Source organism: Vitis vinifera, chromosome 13, assembly GCF_030704535.1.
Source record: "Vitis vinifera cultivar Pinot Noir 40024 chromosome 13, ASM3070453v1".
Taxonomy (NCBI): domain Eukaryota; kingdom Viridiplantae; phylum Streptophyta; class Magnoliopsida; order Vitales; family Vitaceae; genus Vitis; species Vitis vinifera.
In genome coordinates, this window is record NC_081817.1 from 4,677,072 (window position 1) to 4,696,771 (window position 19,700).

At 38.0% G+C, this 19,700-nt stretch overlaps 1 protein-coding gene across 1 annotated transcript in view; it reads left to right on the forward strand.

Annotated features, from left to right (window-relative positions):
• Positions 1-16,345, forward strand: part of LOC100263325 (zinc finger CCCH domain-containing protein 11) — a 34,758-nt gene extending 18,413 nt beyond the window's left edge. Inside the window, exons 7-8 of the mRNA XM_059741487.1 lie at positions 2,419-2,521; positions 15,925-16,345. Coding sequence (XP_059597470.1) covers positions 2,419-2,521; positions 15,925-16,116 — 295 coding nt within the window. The 3' untranslated portion in view covers positions 16,117-16,345. The remainder of the gene's footprint in view (positions 1-2,418; positions 2,522-15,924) is intronic.
• Positions 16,346-19,700: the final 3,355 nt, after the last annotated feature.

The following is a 19,700-nucleotide window of genomic DNA, read 5'->3' on the forward strand; positions in this document are numbered from 1 at the left end:
GAAGTTTTCCCCTTTGTTTGGTTCTTGAGAATGTAGGAGAGAAAGGGAAAGAAAATGGTCTAGGAAAGAAGCAATATACTTACACACACACACACACACACACACACACACACATATATATATATATTTTATTTTTTGAACTCACTGTTTTTGAATTCCATCTAGTGCTAGGAAAGAGGTGAAAAAGAGAGGAAAAAAGGAAAATGTTATGAACACTGTCACTCCCCTAATTTTTCTGTGCAACCAAACAGAAGTTTTGGATTCTCATTTTGTGTATTTATTTTTTATTTGTAGTTGTTGAGCACATGATTCAAAATTGGCCATTAATAAAAGAGAGAATCTAATCGAGGAAATCCAAATGATATGATGTGTAGAAAACTAAAATTGGATTTTAGGGCTTGGGGATTTAGTGCTTTCTGAGGAAGAAGAACGAAGAAAGAGATGTTTTAGGACTTTGAATATTTCAAATGAAAATTTTACCCTCGCTTATTAAGTCATATGTATAACACATGACATTTCCGTCCAATCAAATTAACACCATCCAACAAAAAAGGCATGGTGCTAGTCTTTAAGAAGCTTGGAAGACAATTTGTTCGATTTTAAACCTAAGGGGGCAATGTGCAAAACACGTAATAGGTTGAGAGGGTAAAGTGTATTAAACCCAAAAAAAAAGTCTATTTGGTTGGGAAAAGGCATTATAATTCCTGAAAGTTTAAGAAAATATTAGAAGACTGTGTTTTCTATTTTTGAAGTATTTGAATTGATTATAGATAGTGATTTGAAAATAATCTGGAAATGTAATCTATGGAGCATTTTAGTATTTTCATGTTGAATTCCACAAAGCCATGTGGTTAAGCACTTGACTACCTATGAGACCGACACGTGCCGGAAATGTGAATAGATAGAATAAAATTTACTTTTGAAGGATGAAGTATGCTTGATATCAAATAAAGAAAAAGATCACCAACTAAAAAAGGCAAATTTTGATCTTACAGGAAAGGAAAAAAAACTCACAAAGCAACAAAATTCACAATTTTTTTTTGTTGGGTCTATCAGTAAAAAAAAAAAAAAAAACCTAAAATATCATACTTGAGACTCCTTGTTTTGTTCATTAAAAATCCAGAAGGTTCATAGAATGGATGTTAATGATTATAACTACAATAAAGTAGAAGGATATTGAGTTCCCAGTTAGCATGCTATTTTGTTTCAAATCAATTGCCATTTAATTGTAGACATTTTGATTAAATTAGAGAGAAATTAGTGAGGGTATGGGCTCAATTGCTTGCTAGAGATAGGGTTTTCTGGCAGATGATTCGAGTGAGCTTTGTTCTTGTTTCCTTCTCATCACCTCTTATATTCATCATTTCTCTTGCCATTGGTTTGAGAGCAAGCCCATTTTTAATGTGGGTTTGTGAAACAGTTTTGATAAAGTGAGGTCAAGATACCCGATGTTGTTTGTTGCGGGGCAGTCTACACCCAAATGTTTGGGTCCCTATGGAGAGTCCTAAGGGCTTGGCCATGGAAGGTTCCTCGGTTATATATATATATATATACCTGGTGTTGGTTGTTGCGGAGCCGTCAAAAGTGCGATGTTTGGATCCCCATGGAGAGTCCTAAGGGCTTGGCCATGGAGGGTTCCTCGGTTATATATATATATATTTGATGTCAAGATACTTGGCAAGTAGTTGAATTTTTGAAGATGAGAGGGGAAAATATGTGATGGTAGAAAGACTATGTACCTCTCTATACTTGTCTATCTTTGCAGATGAACCTGAGTCTTGTGGATTTAAAAACATGTTTTGAGGATTTGTCTTTTATTTCCTTGTAGAGACCTGTCTTGAGAATGTGACAATGGTTTACTATATTAAGTAAAGGAATCTAATGTGGCAAACTTTTGTAGTAGAGTGCATTTTTCTTTTCATATAAGCATCCCTTTTTTTTTGCCAAAATCATAAGAGAGCTGATGATCTACACTAAATCTTCTAAAGCTTTTGAAGTTAACTAAGGAAGGGAATATCTTGTAACATACAACATATCTAGATTCTGGGTTTGCATATTGTTGAAGGATGTCTCATCCTTCTTGATCTTACCTATCAAAAAAAAAAAGTCTTATCCTTCTTGATCTTCTCAATCAAGAGAAAGACCTAATGTGTTTCTTGTCAGGGGAAAAAAAACATATCTAGGTTCTGTTTTTGGAATTATGTCAAAGGTGGAAGTTCATATTTGATGCAGGTGAAAATTTGGGACACAGCTAGATAAGGAAACTTTGAACAATAAAACCCCATGTAAAAAAAAGTTAAGAAGTTTAGAGGCATTATCCAAGTACTTTACCACATTAAACATTTACATATTATCATATTAGATTATATAGGATATGCCATTGAACACACTATTAATTTAATTTTCTCTTTGATTCAGTGGCCGGGAGTTGTTTCTTTCGGATTCGAGCTTGTTTGTGGATGATGCTGAGGCATATGAAAAATACCAAAGAGAAGAAGAACCTGTGGTTGCTGAACAAAAGGTAATCCTGTTTTTTTTTTTTTTTATGGTATTTTATATAGAAATGAAAAGGAAATGTTACAAGATAACTGCTTTCTTTTGTTTCGGTTTGTAACTGATGTCCTTTGGTTCTTGTACTTATATTTTCTTTTTCAGTTTCTCCATTTTTTGGCCAGATTTTGTATGATGTAAAGGATGCCTCATATTTCCCTGTGCATTCTTTTACAATTCAATAGAAGGAACACTTTGTTTCTGATTAGGAAAAGAAAACAAGGAACCTGAGCAAAGATACGGGAGTGAATAGTGAGACTGCTACCTAAGAGCTATACCACCTGCAGCTTTCTTTGAAGGCATAAGCAATGAGACATCAAAATCCAATTTGAAGGGTGGCCATGTTGGAGGAGCCCACTTGCTTCTTGCATTCTCAACTAAATAAATAAATTTTTACCGATCCAGAACTTCCGGGACTTCAGGATTCTTCTAGTTAATGAAGTGTTGATTTACAATCTCCTTTTGCCTAGTATGGTTCTAAGTTTCAAATCCTTATGGTTTCTGATGAAATGATTTATGAGTACTTATGTCTGTGAATTATCTCATGATATATATGAGGAGAATTTATTCCCACCCAACTCCCCCCTCCCCCCTTTTAATCAGAAACATGGAGAGATTTATTTGAATATTAATGATTTATACGGAGAAGCCCAATTTTCATTTGCCTTTGTGATAAGGGGATGTGCTCTTTTGCTTGTATATCAAGCTTACGTAGGGACAAAGGTGTGGAAATTCTATTTTTTCACAATTGGTTCCAATGAGTGGGGATAATGGTCTAGAGGTTAGGGGTGAGGAAAGGGGTGGATCATGCACCAGTGATAGCGTGAGAAAGGATCCGTCGCTTCTGCGGTTCATAGATGATGGCGTGTTGTCCTCTGATGGAAGGAAAAAGGGGAGAGCAACCTTTGCGGTTGGTAGCTCTGCAAAAGCAATTGTAAGTGGGTTAGAGCAAGGCATTGGTGGAGGGAGACTAGTTAAGGTAGAAGAAACATTGTGGGTGAGGCATCCCTTAAAGGAGATTTGAGTGGGGATGGGTGCGTGCCTAAGGGTTTGGGCCAACAATTATTGGTTGAGGCCCAAGCCTAGCAAGCCTCCACTTTTAAAAAGACCTAGGTGTTTAGGGGCTTTATGGAAGGGACGGTGGCTTCAAAGCCCAGGAGGCTTTTAATTTGGGCTAGGTTGCGACTATAGGGGATAGAAGCGGGTTTGCTTTAATTGTTATAGTGGGCCAAGGTCTTGGAGATGCAAAGGGCTCTCTTGGCTTATTTAAAGGGGTTAGGGCTCCGGTGGAGTCCCAAGTTGCTGGTGAGTGGAGGGCTGATGAAAGGCTTTTTGTTGGGGTTGAGGATGATGCTACCCTATCAGCGTTATTGCTGATGAGCTGTAGCTTAGAGATCATCGGTGAATCTTTCTTGGCTAAGGTGTCTTGGTACCTTGGTTCTTTTCCCTACTTGTTTTACTCTTTGGGGTTTGGAATTCTTCTTCTTCTCCTTTCTCTAAGTTGGATCGGGCCTTGGTTTGTGAGGGTGGGTCCAGTGATTGTTATGGCTGGAGGGTATGGAAGGGGAGGCTATCCTTGATCCTTTAAGGATTGTCTTGGTTGATGGGAGAGTCATGAAATGTGTGACAAGGTTGGAGCAAGTGTTTGCTAAGTTGGGGGTTGGGTTCGTTAAGGAAAGGAAGATGGATGATGGGTCTTTTGAGGGAGAAGAGGGGTGGCGCTTCAAAATTTTAGTCCTCGAGTTGTTTAGTTAAGTTTAGTAATCTCTTGGGCATGCTAATAGAGGCTTCGAGGTGGAGATTTTGAACCTACTTAAGAGGATGAAGGTGAGACAAGAGAAAAAGTGCTAGGTGGTTGGTAAAAGGAGGACTAAATTTGTGTCTTCAAAGTTTGCAAGGGAGCTTAAGAAACTAGAGTGTTTAGTGAATTACAATGGAACATGCAGTGAAAGTGGGTTTGGCAAAGAAGGTTGGGCCATCACTTTGGGTTATAAATGAAGATAAGAATTTTATCCTGGAATGTGAGGGGGGGATAGTGACAAAAGGAAGGTAGTTAAGTCCATGATTAAATCATAAAGGGTGGACTTGGTTTGTTTGCAAAAAACTAAAAGTCAAGAGATGTCTATTGGAACATGTGATGAGAGTGAATTTGGCAAAGAAGGTTGGGTCATCACTTCGGGTTGCAAATGAAGATAAGAATTTTATTCTGGAATGTGAGGGGGGACATTGATAAAAGGAAGGTAGTTAAGTCCATGATTAAATCACAGAGTGTGGACTTGGTTTGTTTGCAAAAAACTAAAATTCAAGAGATGTCTATTGGTTTGGTGCGAAATTTAGGAGTGGGCAAATGCATAGATTGGGAAGTAGTGAACTCGAGGGGTGCAATCAGAAGGGTTTTGGTGTTTTAGGATAATAGGGTGTTTTGAGTTGGTTGGAATGGAAATGGGTTAGTTCTTGATTTTGTGTCGATTTAAAATTATGAGGATGACTTCTTTTAGATTTTTATAGGGGTTTATGGGCCTACGTTGAGGAAGGATAAGGAAAATTTCTAGGATGAGTTAGGGGCCATTAGGGGGTTATGGAATGACCCTTGGTGCATTAGAGGTGATTTTAACATGATTAGATTTCCAAGAGAGCATAGTAGAGAAGGTAGGTTGTCCTTAGCCATGAGGAGATTCTCAAAGGTCATTAAGGACCTAGAACTAAGAGACCTTCGCTTGTAGGGGGGGCCTTTCACTTGGAGCATTGGTTTGAATAATCCGTCCAAGTTGAGACTTGACAGTTTCTTGGTTTTTGAGGGTTGAGAATGTCACTTTAGTGGGGTCATGTAGTGTGTCTTACCTAGACTGGTGTGTGATCATTTCCCCATTTTATTAGATGGGGGAGGGTTGAGAAGAGGTCCCTCTCCTTTAAAATTCGAAAACATGTGGCTGAAGGAGGACTTCAAAGAGTGTTGAAAAGTTGGTGGTTATTAATTTTAGTGGCTCCTTTATTTTTACTTTGACAACAAAATTGAAAGCTTTAAAGTCCTATTTGAAAATTTTGAACAAAGAAGTGTTTGACAAAGTTGAAGTTGGAAAGGATATGACCTTGAATCAAGTGGCTTTTTAGGATTCTAAGGAGAGAATTAACGTGTTGAATTTGGAGGACGTGGAAACTAGAAAGGAGGCTAGGGAGGATTTTAAAAATTGAATCCTTATGGAGGAAATTTCCTGGAGGCAGAAATCAAGGGAAGTCTAGTTGAAGGAGGGCGACAAAAACACTAGTTTTTTCCACAAGATGGCTAATGCCCATAAAAGGAGGATCTTTTTAGTCAAAATTATAATTAATGGAACTTGGTTTTCAGAGGAGAATGAAATAAAGGATGGGGTGGTTAGGGCCTTTTCAAAATCTTTTGGCTGATTCAAGGGATTGAAGACCTAGTATTAACGACTTGTCTTTTGATGGTTTAGGAGCTTAGGATGTTGCAATGTTGGAGGAGCTATTCTCAAAAGAAGAGGTTTTCTTCGCCCTTTTGAACCTTAGAAAGGACTAAGAGTGCCATGTCTGGATGGCTTCTCTATGGTGTTCTAGCAGTTTAGTTAGGATTTTGTGGAGGAAGAGGTGATTGTTTTTTTTTTAGGAACTTCCATGAGCAAGACAACTTTGTAAAGAGTTTGAGTGCAACTTTTCTAATTTTAATTCCTAAAAAAGGAGGGAGTAGAAGATCTTAGAGATTTTAGGCTCATCAATTTAGTGGGTGGTCTTTATAAGTTGTTGGCTAAAGTGTTAGCCAATAGACTAAAGAAGGTGGTGGGTAAAGTGGTTTCTTAGTCCTAAGATGCTTTTGTGGAGGGTAGACAAATACTAGATGTGATGTTGATTGCTAATGAGGCCATCAACTCAATGTTGAAAAGTAATAAATGTGATGTTCTTTGTAAGCTTGACATTAAGAAGGCTTATGATAATGTAAATTGGAACTTCTTGCTCTTGGTTCTATAAAGATTGGTTTTAGGGATAAATGGATTGGTTGGATAAAGTGGTGCATATCTATAGTAAGGTTTTCTGTCTTTGTCAATGGCACCCTGTTTGACTTTTTTCAAAGCTCTAGTGGCTTGAGTTTGGGGGATCCCCTCTTGCCCTATTTATTTGTGATTGTTGTGGAGGCTCTTAGTTGCCTTCTCAAGATGGCTGTGAGTGGAGGTTATTTTTCAGGTTGTCAGGTGAAGGGCAGTGCAAAGGTTCAAATCTTTCATCTGTTTTTTGCTGATGATACTCTCGTTTTTTGTGAGGCTTCACAAGATCAGATAACTTACTGTTTATGTGGTTTGAGGCTATATCGGGGTTGAGAATCAATTTGGATAAAAATGAGTTAATAGCAGTGGGGAGGGTGGAAAACTTAGATGACTTGGCCTTAGAGTTTGGTTGTAAGGTGGGTGTACTCCCTCTAACTTGGGTCTTCCTTTTGATGCCTTATTTAAATTTGTGGCGGCTTAGGAAGGGGTGGAAAAGAGGTTTTGTAAAAGGGTGGCCATCTGGAATAGATTACATATCTTTAAAGAAGGAAAATTACTATATATATATATATATATCGCTCTTTCTAGTATGTTTATTATATACTTTATGTCTTTGTTTTGCGTTCCAAGGTCCATGAGATTGAGTTTAGAGCAAATTCAAAGAGATTTTATTTGGGTAGTGGGCTCTCATTTGGAAGCCACACTTAGTAAGGTGGTGGATTGTTTGTTTAGATAAAAGGAAGAGGGCTTAGGCATTAGGTGTCTATCAATGCTCAACAAGGCTCTTCTATGCAAATGGAGTTGGCGTTTTGCTAATGAAAGGGGGACTTTTTGGAAGCAAGTTATGAGTGGGAAGTATGGGAAATAAGAAGGGGGGTGGTGTGCTTGTGAAGTGAGGGATGGGTATGGTGTTAGGTTATGGAAAGCCATTAGGAAGGATTAAGATCTCGAGTAGTAGAATTTCTTTCTTAGTGGATAATGGTTGGAGGGTGAGGTTTTGGAAGTACTAATTGGTGTAGGGACGAATTATTGTGTGTTACCTCCCTTCTTTATTTGTCATAGCCATTTCAAAAGAGGCATGGGTGGTGGATGTTTGGAATTTATCAGTTAAAAGGGGTGGTTGGACTCCTTGCAAGTTGCATTTGTAGGCCTTTTAACAATTGAGAGGTGGAAAGTGTGGAACGATTCCTTTTGAGGCTTCAAGAGAAGAAGATGTACAGGGATGAGGAAGACAAGGTGCTTTGGATGGAGTCAAAGAGTGGAAAGTTTTCTATCAAAACCCTCTATTCTACTTAGGTGTGCTTCAAGGCGCGCCTAGAAAACGCCTTTGAAAACCTTGCTTGCATCTCTAAACCTTTCAATGATTGGGAGGTGGAAAGTATAGAGTGGTTCCTTTTGAGACTTCAAGAGAAGAGGGTGTACAAGGATGAAGAAGACAAGGTGCTTTAGATGGAGTCAAAGAGTGGAAAGTTTTCTATCAAAACCCTCTATCCTGCTTTGGAGCCAGGAGGTTCGATTTCCTTTTTGATAAGCGTTATTTGGAGCTCCTAATATGCTTTGTATGTTATTTTGTGTGACATGGACTTGGGTCAAACCTTCAAAGTACACATGTCAGCACACTGTTGCCAAGTTGGGTTGATGAGGAAGAGAAGATAAAGAAAGATAGGAATAATACGAAGAAAAAGGAACAAAAAGAATAAGAAAACGAAAAGAAGAGTTTGCTTGGCTTAACTTTGTTGAGATGGTGTGTTGTAGGTGATTTTAGCTATCTTCAATATATGGTATGAAGGATTTTTGGGATGAAATTTAAGATTTGTTTGGTTTAACTTTCTTAATATGGTATGTTGGAGGTGATTTGAATGTGATAATAAGAGTCTTTGAAAAATTGGAAGGTTTCAGGCTTACCTTAAGCATGAGAGATTTTTGATAGCATAATTAGGAAGTGTTATCTAATTGACCCCCCTTCTTAGAAATGCCACCTTCACTTGGTCAAACTTGCAAGATTCCTCTATTTGTAGAAGGTTGGATAGTTTTTTTATACTCATTGGATTAGGATATTTGTTTTCCTCAAAGTTCTCAAGAAACCTTACCTTGTCTTATCTTTAATCATTGCTTGATAGTTTTAGATACTAATCCATTCAATTGGAGAGTGACTCCATTTAGTTTTGAAAATATGTGATTAATTCACCATGATGTCAAGGATTGTATTGGTACATGGCAGAGGAGAGCACTAAATTATAGGATAGGAAGGTCATAAATTCACCCAAAAGTTACAAGACATCAAAGAAAAATTGAAACTATGGAACTGAGTCACCTTTGGGAACATTAAGGAAAAGAAAGAAGTCATATCAAGGACATTACCATGGTAGACTCTTGTGAAGAGGAGGTTGTAGTGTCAAATGAATTAATAATATTAAGGGCTACCAAGAAAGTGGAGTTAGAATCACCTTTGTTGAGGTAAGATGCTTATTAGTAGAGGGAAAAAGCTAGAGTTAAATGTGCTAAGGGGACTACAACTCTAGGTTCATTGGCTGGATGGCTAATGGAAGAAGGAAGAAGGAAGAAGAAGCTTATCAAATATTTTAGTGAATGAGAAAAGAGTGACATTAGACAATCAAGAGATGCGACAATAGAAGAAATGTGAGACCAGAATTTTGGAGAAGGAGGATGGAATTTGAGGTTCATTAGGGATTTTAACGATTGGGAGTTGGATATGGTAGGCAACTTGCTTCATGTGTTGAGGGGACACAGGATAACTTGGGAGGAAGATTCGGTTTTTTGGAAAGAAGGAGGAAATGGGCAGTTTAGAGTTATGGAAGCTTACAGCCAGGTGGATAGGCCTTTGGCGGTCGTTTTTCCAAAAAATAAAATTTGGGTGGAGAGAGTTCCAACTAAAATTATGTTCTTTGCGTGGGAAGCTACTTGGGGGAAGATTATGACTCTTGATAGACTCCAGAAGAGAGGGTGACAACTACCCAATCGTTGTTTTTTGTGTGCTTGTGAAGAGGAAAATGTAAATCACATTCTCATTCATTGTACAGTGGCCAGAGTGCTGTGGGACTTAGTTTTGGGCTTGTTTGGGGTTCAATGGGCTTTTCCTAAAACTGTAAAGGAGGTTTTATTTAGTTGGAGGGGTGCTTTTGTGGGGAAAAAAAGGAAAAAACCTTTGGAATTCCATTCCGTTATTTATTTTTTGGACGGTTTGGAAGGAAAGGAATAAACTAACTTTTAGGGGGGGTGGGGGGGAGTTAGCAATTCAGAGGCTTAAATATTCTTTTGTATGTAACATATAGAGTTGGGCTAACTTGTATATTAGTGAGGAGTCGCATTCCCTTATAGGATTCCTGGAGTGGTTAGCCTCTAGATAAGGGGCGGTGAGTTTTTTTGGTTTTTTGCTTGTAAGGCCTTAGTTGCCATGTATACTCTCTGTATACTTTGGGGCTAATTCGCCTCTTTTGAATGAATTTTGTGCTTACTTATCAAAAAAAAAAAGAGAGAGATTATTTTAGAGAGGTTCTAGGCTTTCTTGATGAACTATACAGTAGATTGGGAATGATTTGTGGTGGTTAATAGGTTTAGATTGGTCTCCTATTTCAGAGGAGAGTGCTAGTATTTTGGAGCGGCAGTTTTCAAAGGAGAAAATAAAAGAAGTGGTTTTTCATATGGACAAGGAAAAGGCACCAAACCTAGATGGCTTCCCACTTGCATTTGATCAGTATTGTTGGAATATCATTAAAAAGGATTTTCTTAAGGTTTTCTTTGAGTTTCATGACAATATTTAATCAATAAGAGCATAAATGTCACTTTCATTGCCCTAGTGCCTTTGAGGAGCCTAACCAATAAAATATTTGACTTTAGACCCATTATTTTGGTGACTAGCCTCTACAAAATCATAACTAAGTTGTTGTCCCTATATTTATGAGAGGGTTTTACATGAGACCAATCATATTTCCCAAAGAGCCTTTGTCAAGGGTAGATAGATTTTGGATGCGATATAGGTGGATAAGACTACCCTATTGAGCATCAATATTACTTAGACTTAAGTCCTTGAGTTGGCTACTTTTTTAGACTGCAAGACATCATATTGGCCCTTCTCCTATTTGGGTTTTCCTTTAGGAAGGAATCCTAGAACTCCCAGGTCCTCCATTGTGATTCTGAATTGCAGTAACTGTGGATGCATGGTTCAGAAGGTCAGGGGAGATGAAGGAGTTTCACGTGCTGCTGAGGCAGTGGGGGTGGAGTCGCCTGTGGTGCAGGCTGCAGGTGCTGGTGTGTTGTTTCCTGGTGGCAGGAGTACGGTAGGTGAGGGAGCAGATTGTAGACTTGCAAAAGTTGCTGTTAAGCTGTCAGAAAAGGGGGGCAGTGACAGGGGGACTGATGAAGATGAAAGGACTGGTGGTGGGGACTGGAGGGGGGAGTTTTTTTAGTAAGGGAACCCATGTTGTGGATGGATGTGGGCTACACTGCTTGGGCCAAGTCTGCTCACTTAAGGGAGATTTAAAAGTCGTTGGGCCTAGTGTTTTGGAGGCCCATTTGGCCTTGGGTCTTTCTCCAAGGGTTGATTTAAATGCATCCCAATCCCACTGTCTGCCAGATGGGAGGGAGGGGGGGGGGGGGGGGGGGTGGGGGGTGGAGGTGGGGGGCGCAATTGAGGACTGGGCTCCACTTGAGGCTTAGAGAAAATTTGGGCCAACAGGTTCTGAGCAGCAAGGGCTTTTTAAAAGGGGAGAGGGACCCCTTGGCTTCCAGCATTGCAGAAGGTGGTCTTGATGATGGCAAAAGGGCAGTTCCAACTCCTTTGTCATTGGCTCACCATCTGCTGCTTATGGACAAAGCCCTCATGGAGGAAGCAGCAAGATTTCCAGTGGAAGGTTTCTCAGATAAGCTTTTGTTTCCAGTTTGTCCTTTGGGGGGAGGGTCCTCTTCTTCATCTTCTTCCATGTCCATTGACGAGGGTGTTCCTTTAGGGAGGACCGATAGTTTGATTTCATGGAGGGAGCAAGATGTGAGCCTTTTAGTTGAGGATAAGGGCAATGTTTACAGGCCTCTGTGTATGATTTCCGACAAGGGCTTGGTTGTGGAAGCCTTAGAGAATCAGCCTAAGGTTGCCAAGATTGTGGTCGTAGAGGCGAGTGGTGAGGGGGATTTGGAACAAGAGAGCCCCTTTGATCTATCTTACCATAAATTCATCTCATTTAGCAAGTTTATGGGTTTGTCAGTGAATGGAAATGAGAAGGAAATTGCGTCCCTACTGAGAAAGATGGAAACCAGAAAGTGGCACAAAGCTCAGGTTGAGAAGAGGAAGCCCCTTTCCACACCCCGCTTGGTTAGGGAGTTTCAAAATTTGGAATGCTTGATCAATTCCAACAAGTCAAACAAAAAAGTGAGAGAATGGAGCAGTAATTGGGAGTTGGTTTGCAAGTGACCTTGTAGGTTATGTTTTTGGGGTGGTTGTTGGATGGCCTAGGGTCTAGGTGTTCAACTTTCTGAAGAGTGGATGAGGTGGTAGTGGGTTCCTTCACTTTGTTTCACCCAAGTGTTTGTAAAGTTTGGAGTTTTTCTGGGTTGTAGGGTGAAGTCTTTTGTCTTGGGTATTGGTTTGTTGTCTCTCTTTCCTTTTGCTTGTATTCGGTTGCAACTTGTATACTATGTGTGTACTTTGTGTGCCTTTTTCAAGCGCTTTTAATATATTTGCTTTATTTACCTAATAAAAAGAAAAGGAAAATCTCTTTGGGACTTGGCTGTGGAGAAGATTTCATGACTGTTAGATGGTTAGAAGTAAACCTACTTATCCTTGACTGGTAGAATCACTCTTGAGCAGTTATGTTTATCCCTTATTCCCTTGTATTTTCTATCTTTGTTCAAAGCTCTGGTTAAAGTAACCTTTTAAGACTAAGAGATCACAAAGAGATTTTATTTGGTTTGACTGTTGTGGAACAGAAGAGAGATCACTTTGTGGGTTGGAACAAAGTGGGTAAGCCAAATAAGGAAAGGAGATTAGGCATTAGAGAAAAGGAAGTGGTTGTGGGGATTCCCCAGGGAGAGTGACTTTTATGGCATAAGGTCATCTTGAGTATCTATGGGCTGAATTGTAGTGGATGAGATGCTGATTTTGTTGTTACGTGATCACTTAGATGCCCTTGGAAGGCTAGTATGCAAACTTCGTCAAACTTATTTCATTTCACTTGTTATTTTGTAGGTGATGGTACAAAAATTTGCTCTTAGGAAGATCTTTGATTTGCTGATATATCTCTTAGTGAGTGTTCCCAAACATTTATAGAGTAGTAAGGTTGAGGGACTTTGTTATTTCACTCGTGCTAGTTCCCCCATCTATATTTGGAACTTCAACTTCCATTGTAACATTTCAGAGTAAGAATGTAGGATGTCACATGTTTGCTTTAGCATATATGTATATGTAATCCACTTTTGCTAATGTGAGAGTCTGGTGATTGACTCCTTAGGATTGTTCTAATCAGCTCCTTTTTTAATACTATCTCTGCTTCTACTAATTCAGTCCTTTTATTCATGCAAATTTCATTTGGGAATCCAAAGTTTTGTTGCTTTCCAATTTGAAAAGGAATAACCTTCTGATGCTTGCATTTCCCTAAAAAAGAGCTCTTTCATTTGGAAATCCAAAGTCCTACCAAAGGTGCCTTTTCACTTATGGCAAATAAGAAGGTAAATATGAATGGTTTGCCCTAACGGAGAAGACCTTTCAAGACACTCGACTGAGGTGTGTCATGTGTAGAGGGAGTGGGGAGTCTAAATATCATGTTTTTTTATTTATTTATTTTTTATTTTATATATATATCTCCCCAACCTTGGCATTATGGTATGGATTGTTCATACTTGTGGGAATTGATTGGAGGAGATGTTGATTATAATCCTTTAGAGGTTTTGGGGCACTTCCTCGAGGCAAGACTCTTTGGCTCATTTCTAGCCTTACTTTGATTTGGGATTATTTGGTGGGGAAGTAATGCAAGAATTTCTTAGGATAGGTGAAAGTCTTGAGAAGTAGTTTAGAACTTGTTTTACTTCTCTTCTTCCCTGTGTATTTCTGCTAGTGAAGCTTTTGCAAGCATCACTTTGAGTCTCATTCTACTAGATTGGAATTAGTTTGCTGAACCTTGACTAAGGAGAGACATTCTGAACGGTTACTACCTCCAGTGGGTTTTGTTAAGCTAAAATTTGATGGACGTTCTTTGGGCAACCCAGGGCAGTTGAGGATTGGAGGATTGCTTAGGGATCACTTTGGCACAGTGGTAAGAGCATTCTCTAAACTTGCAGGTCAAGGCTTAGTCATTGGGGAAGAGATTCTAACCCATTTCGAAAGGTTGTTGCAGGCAAAAGGTTTAGGCCTTTCCAATTTCCTAGGAGGAGGAGATTCTGCTATGATATGCTTGCTATTGTCATATCATAGGCAGCTAAAGAAAGAGGACCTTGGAAGTTTGATTAGTGATTGTGCCAAATTATTGATATTTCTTTAGAGTTGGGATGCTCTTCTCTTGGGGCTAGACATTTTGGGCAAAGATGTGTTAACGTGTGGGGCTAGACATTTGTTTTCTTTTGTAGGAGACTTTATATTTCCATGAATTATATAGGTAGCATTGTCCTAATCATTTGAATGTGTTCAGATAGATTTGTCTTTTTGAACTGGTATGCACTTAACTTTGTCTTTTTGAACTATCTATCAAAAAAAAAAAAGTCTTTTTGAACTGGTATACACTTACCCGCCTCTTTTGTTAGACTTTCTGTAGGGGATTTTGTACGTCTAGGAAGGATTTCTAATCATTCTTTGTACTTACTCTTTCAATGCAATGAAATTCTTGTTTCTGATGAAAAACAAAAGAGGAAAAGAAAAAGCATACCTTCTTTACAATTTTTAAATTGCAGGGTGATAGCCAGAGAAGTGGAATAAGTTTGCCTAGGGTTTCCAGTGGTAGCTGGCATGGGATCTAGGTTTCTATAAAACTTTTACAGGTTTCTTCAAACACTTGCAATTAGGGATTTGCAAATAGGCAGTTGTCACATTTTAAATTATTTGCTATGTTGTCTAGGAAACCCATTAGAATTATCTGAAATTAAACCCACCTGATATAAATGTTTAACTAATCATTCCTTTGTTTGATAATGCCTTCTAAGATAAATATTGTGACCTAGTTTCTAGACACTTCAACACTTTTTCTGTTTCTCTGTATCCTAAAATTGGAGGTTCAACAAATCTAACACCTAGACAGGCACAACCAAGTGGAAATTCTGCCTAAGGTGATGTAAAACATAGATATTACATATATATATATTTTGCAATAAATATATTGCAAACTTGTACAAGGCATGCTTTATCTGCAGCATGCTGAACAGTTGAATAAGTGGGCATAGAATGCCTATGGCTTTAATGAGGATGTAGAGAAGATGAATGGAAAGATGAGAAAGGATACAAACTAGAATTGACGGGATTAATGTGAAACTAGGAGCAGCACCATGGGTGTTAGCTGAGGTGATCTGATTTTGTTTATCAATTCTAAGCTAGTGCCTGTATCTCAAGTGCTATGGTTATACTGCTATGTGTTGCAAGGACAAGTAAGATGAAAAGACAGCAAATTAAGGCTATAAGAAGTGACATAATAACCTTTTATGTGACAGTATATATGGCTATTGCTGTTCTTCCATTTTTTTCAAGTCCTGGTCTCTGAAAACTACATGTAAAAGAAACAGGGTGCTTATTAGGAGTCTTAAATTTTTTCAGATTAAGATGTCCCTTTCTAGATGACATGTTTTTGGCATTATCTGCAGGCTAATTGCCCCTTCAATACTATGACTTGGGTAACATATTGATGTGATTTTCTGTAATGCATCTTCCTTGAGCCTTTTTATTACTGACATTGTGAAACATTGATTCCTAACCATTAGTCCTTATTTGAAGTGTTATTCTATGTTCGCTAGAAACTTCGTAGGCATTTTTATATGCATCTCTAATTTGTCTATCCTCAGAAAAGGAAGTCCTCATTATATTTCAATTTCCATTCTTCGTTTATGATTTTTATAAATAAGGTTTATATTTACTACAAAAATATATGGTTTTGGGCACATGACTTTCATTGTGTTACATCTTGTCAACAGCCATATTTTGACTATATTGTGTTACATCTCTCATCTTTTAGAGGTAGGCTGGGGGTGGATGTGTCATAGGGACTTGATGAAGTTCCCTTTTTCATCAGTTCTTTTAGGTGTGCCTTGTATACTGTATGGCTATTTGGTGGGTGTTCTTGTATTTTTCCCATGTATTTGGGTTGCAGTGCCTTTGTCGTCAGGTTCTTTTAATAGTTTTCTTCCTGGTTAGAAAAACAGATTTTAAAATTGATCATATGTTCAATTTCAGGTCAAAGAAAATTCTGCTGCTGCAGGGCCAAGCGCCTCAACAAGTGCTGTTGCTGATTCTGAGGAAGCGCTTCCCGATGAGGATGAGGAGGATGATGATGAGCTGGACATGGATGAGTTAAATGAGCTCGAAGCCAGTTTGTCAAGAACATCTATTCAAATTCGTGAGCCAGGTGTTGAGGCTTCATCTTGAGCATTTGAGAGAGAGAGAGAGAGAGGAGAGGAGTGAGAGAGAACTGGCAACTTGCATGCATTTTAAGAGGAATTACCAAAACTGTCCGGCTAGCTAATTAACAACTTCTAGGGGGAATAATCTGTGTTGTAATTTGGGATGATGATCTTTTCTGTCTTGTACTTTGTTGTGTTTGGTCTGGGATTACGGCTAAATATTTGGTATAAGGCGGCATCCATTTTTTGATTCAGGCTTTGCCTTTGTTGTCAACATCAGGTCCTCACCGAGCATCAGTGCTCAGGAATTACCTCCGCTTGACATCTCTGTTAACTTAGGATCTGGTTGGATACATTTTCTGATTATGTTTTAAAAATAAAAAACTTGAAAATTGAAAATTTAAGGTAGTAGAAATTTTTTGATACCTCAAATCTTTTTTAAATCATTATTTTTTTTCATGATATGAAGTATATGAAACTTAATGACCCTTATCTATTCCCTTGAGCTGATCTTACACGCATAATTTTAGTAGTCAATGATCTCAAGTAAGTCTGTTGATGATAGGGGGAAAAATTGGGAGTTTTGGAAGGCACTGAACATGTTTTCAAGGTCAGGATTGTAAGCCAACCGATATAATAATATTATTTGGAGTTGGATTCTTCAGTGTGCATGGTGGTGCAGTTCTGTATATTTTGCTGCTATGGGTCCTTTGGGGTTGGATTGGAATCTCAGTGAGAACTTTAAAACCATGCAACCCCACTCACAAAGTGACGTCCACTTGTCATCTCATCATATATGCCGTGAAATTGTGTGCTTCTTTTCCTTTCTTTTACTTCTGGATGGTTATGTCATAGAGATGTGGTTTGCAGGATGACATGATGCCATGATGTAAGACACTGAAGGCAATGAAGATGCTGAGAAGAGGGTCTGTTCATATCCTTTCTCACTGTTATCAACCTGTCTTTTCAGGCGAGTCTTTCACTTTTTCGCTTGCAATCAGGGAATCGTATTCCAAAACAAAATTTTAATTCAATGCGCCCCACAAAACCAACTAAAGTTCGGTTCCTTAGCCAAAGCCTATTAATTTATTAGTATGATGGATATGTAGATGATGTGGGTCACCAGCATTCAGGGTTCCAACGTGAAAGTTGCTTGCCTAGTTTGAAATTTATAGACACAACTGTTACTGCCTCGTAGAAGAAATGTAACTTTCCATAACCAAAACCTCCCAAGAGAATCCTTCTTGTAGCTTGTTCTTAAATTCATGTATGATACTTCTGCCTCATGAATTAAGCTCATGCTGCACCATTTTTGGAAGACAATAAGCGGATGATCTCAGCAGCAAAATTTAAAACTGAATTGAGCCTGCCTGTTGAGGTTCAGAGCCCAAATTTTATATGAGAAGTTATGATTTTGAAGATAAGATGCTGATAATAATGTGGAGTACATACTCAGTACATACTCTAAATGGATATTATTCATACTGGCCTGAATTTCATTTGAAGGGCAGGCATTGCTGGCGAGTTGGGCAAAACGATTGTCCGCCACCACCACAGCCGCTGCACTTTTTCTCTCTTCTCTTGCAGAATATTGCATTTATTACCTTCTCAAATATCTTGAATTTGATCTGACCTCTCTTTGGTGGAAATCTAGCAGCTTTCTCTTTCTTCTCCATGGCTTTGATTTTCTTTTTTTCAATTTTTTTTTTAGCTTGAAGGGAAGTAAAAGGAAAACAAAAATTCAGTAACTGAGGAAGAAGAAAGAAGAAAGTAGACAAGCAGGTGTTATGTGGACAGACCAAGAGATTGGGGTCTATATATACCCTCATATATGCTATGTGTCCAGGAAGGTTATAAATAAATTATTGAGATATGAATTTTTGGGTAACCATATGCCTAACAAAAAGACACCAATTCTGAACTTTATCTATTTTATTCCTACACTACCCATTCATTCATTCCTCTTTCTTGAATAGGAGACATTTTCAAAGAATTAGAGTTTTTATTTTTGGAAATCACTTTTAATCTAAAAAATGTTTTTGAAAAAATATTAAACGTTTGACGAAATTTAAAAAATACTTTTAAAAAATTTGAAAATTGCTTGTAGCATTCGGGGAAAAACACTTGATAAATTATATTCTTTTAAAAATAATTTTAAAGAAAATATTTTTATTAAAATCATTTTGAAGAGAAACTATGCTAAATGCATTATTAGAGCGTGTTTGAGAATAATTCTAAAAAACGTTTCTAACATTTTTAATACTTGAATGATAAATTTTTTCAAATATTAGAAATATTAAAAATGCTTCTTAAAATCACTATTAAACGGGTTTTTAATTATAAAAACCATAACTAGCATTCCCACTACAAATTCTAGAAGATTTCACAAGTTGAAAAGTGCTTGCCACACTTAGTTCAAATGCCGCATAGAACAAAATATTATACCACATCCTAATTAAATATAGGATATGCCTCTACCCAAACTTTGATTAGAACTTATGCACCTGGCTTTTTGAAACATTTGAAATCCAGTTGATGCCATCATAACTACAGTCTAAAAGATTCAAAGGGGGGTTTGGCATAAAGCATGCAACTTGATCATCCCTAACTTAATACATTTTAGTAGTTAACAATTCTTATATACTTCTTGTCATGACAGAGTTCTTACTTTCAATCATGCTATATGAAGAGGATATGATTCTTTACATTTTCCTTTCTAATCTTGACAGCAGGCCTCCATGCATTAGTTAATATAGAATCCATGACGTGTATTGCAATATATTGGTGATATCAATATAATTATAACGTGGAGGGGGCTTTCCCTTTCAATGCCAGCACGTGGATCACGCGACACCATCCGCAAGGGAAGAGCTCACCAGAAGGAGTAAGCAGTTGACTTCGGAAAAAACCACTCTAGAAGTGTAATTGGAAGAATACCTTAAGGAGTGGGCGACACAACCCTTGGCACTACTAGCATAGTACACGGTACAAGGTAACGATGGGAACAATGGTTCGCTCTTGACCACCTCATGCATTATAGGCAAACGATGTTCCTTGAGCAAGGAAATGATCAGCTCTTGTGCAAGAACATTGCATCCAACCTCTATGGATTCGCTCTTAACCCCCACCAAGTCGATTGAGGACTTCAAAGGATTGGAGGTCTTCTTTACTTCTTAATGTTAGGATTAACACACAAGAGTAATAACACTAGAAAAAATAGAAAAATGATAGAATATACATAAACTTTATAGTGGTTCACTCTTAATGTGAGATGTATGTCCATTTTATCGTTTCAAAATTTCCATTATAATAAAAAAGAAAAATATAAGTGATCTCAAACCTGACACTTCTCCTCTGTTTTCACTCACCCTCACACTAAAAAGGACCATCGTAATAATTTTTTATATAATAAGAAAGTTATGAAAAATTAATACATGTGTAGAATACTTGAAATACCTCTTTCCACACAACTCAACACCTAATATTTGCTTTCTGCTTAGTAGAAAGGCTATCAACAAATTCCTATGAAGCTACCTCTAGAGGTTCTTTTGAAGATCACATAGGTGGAGGATTGTAGGAAAATGATTGCAATAGTTTTTAAGAATGAGC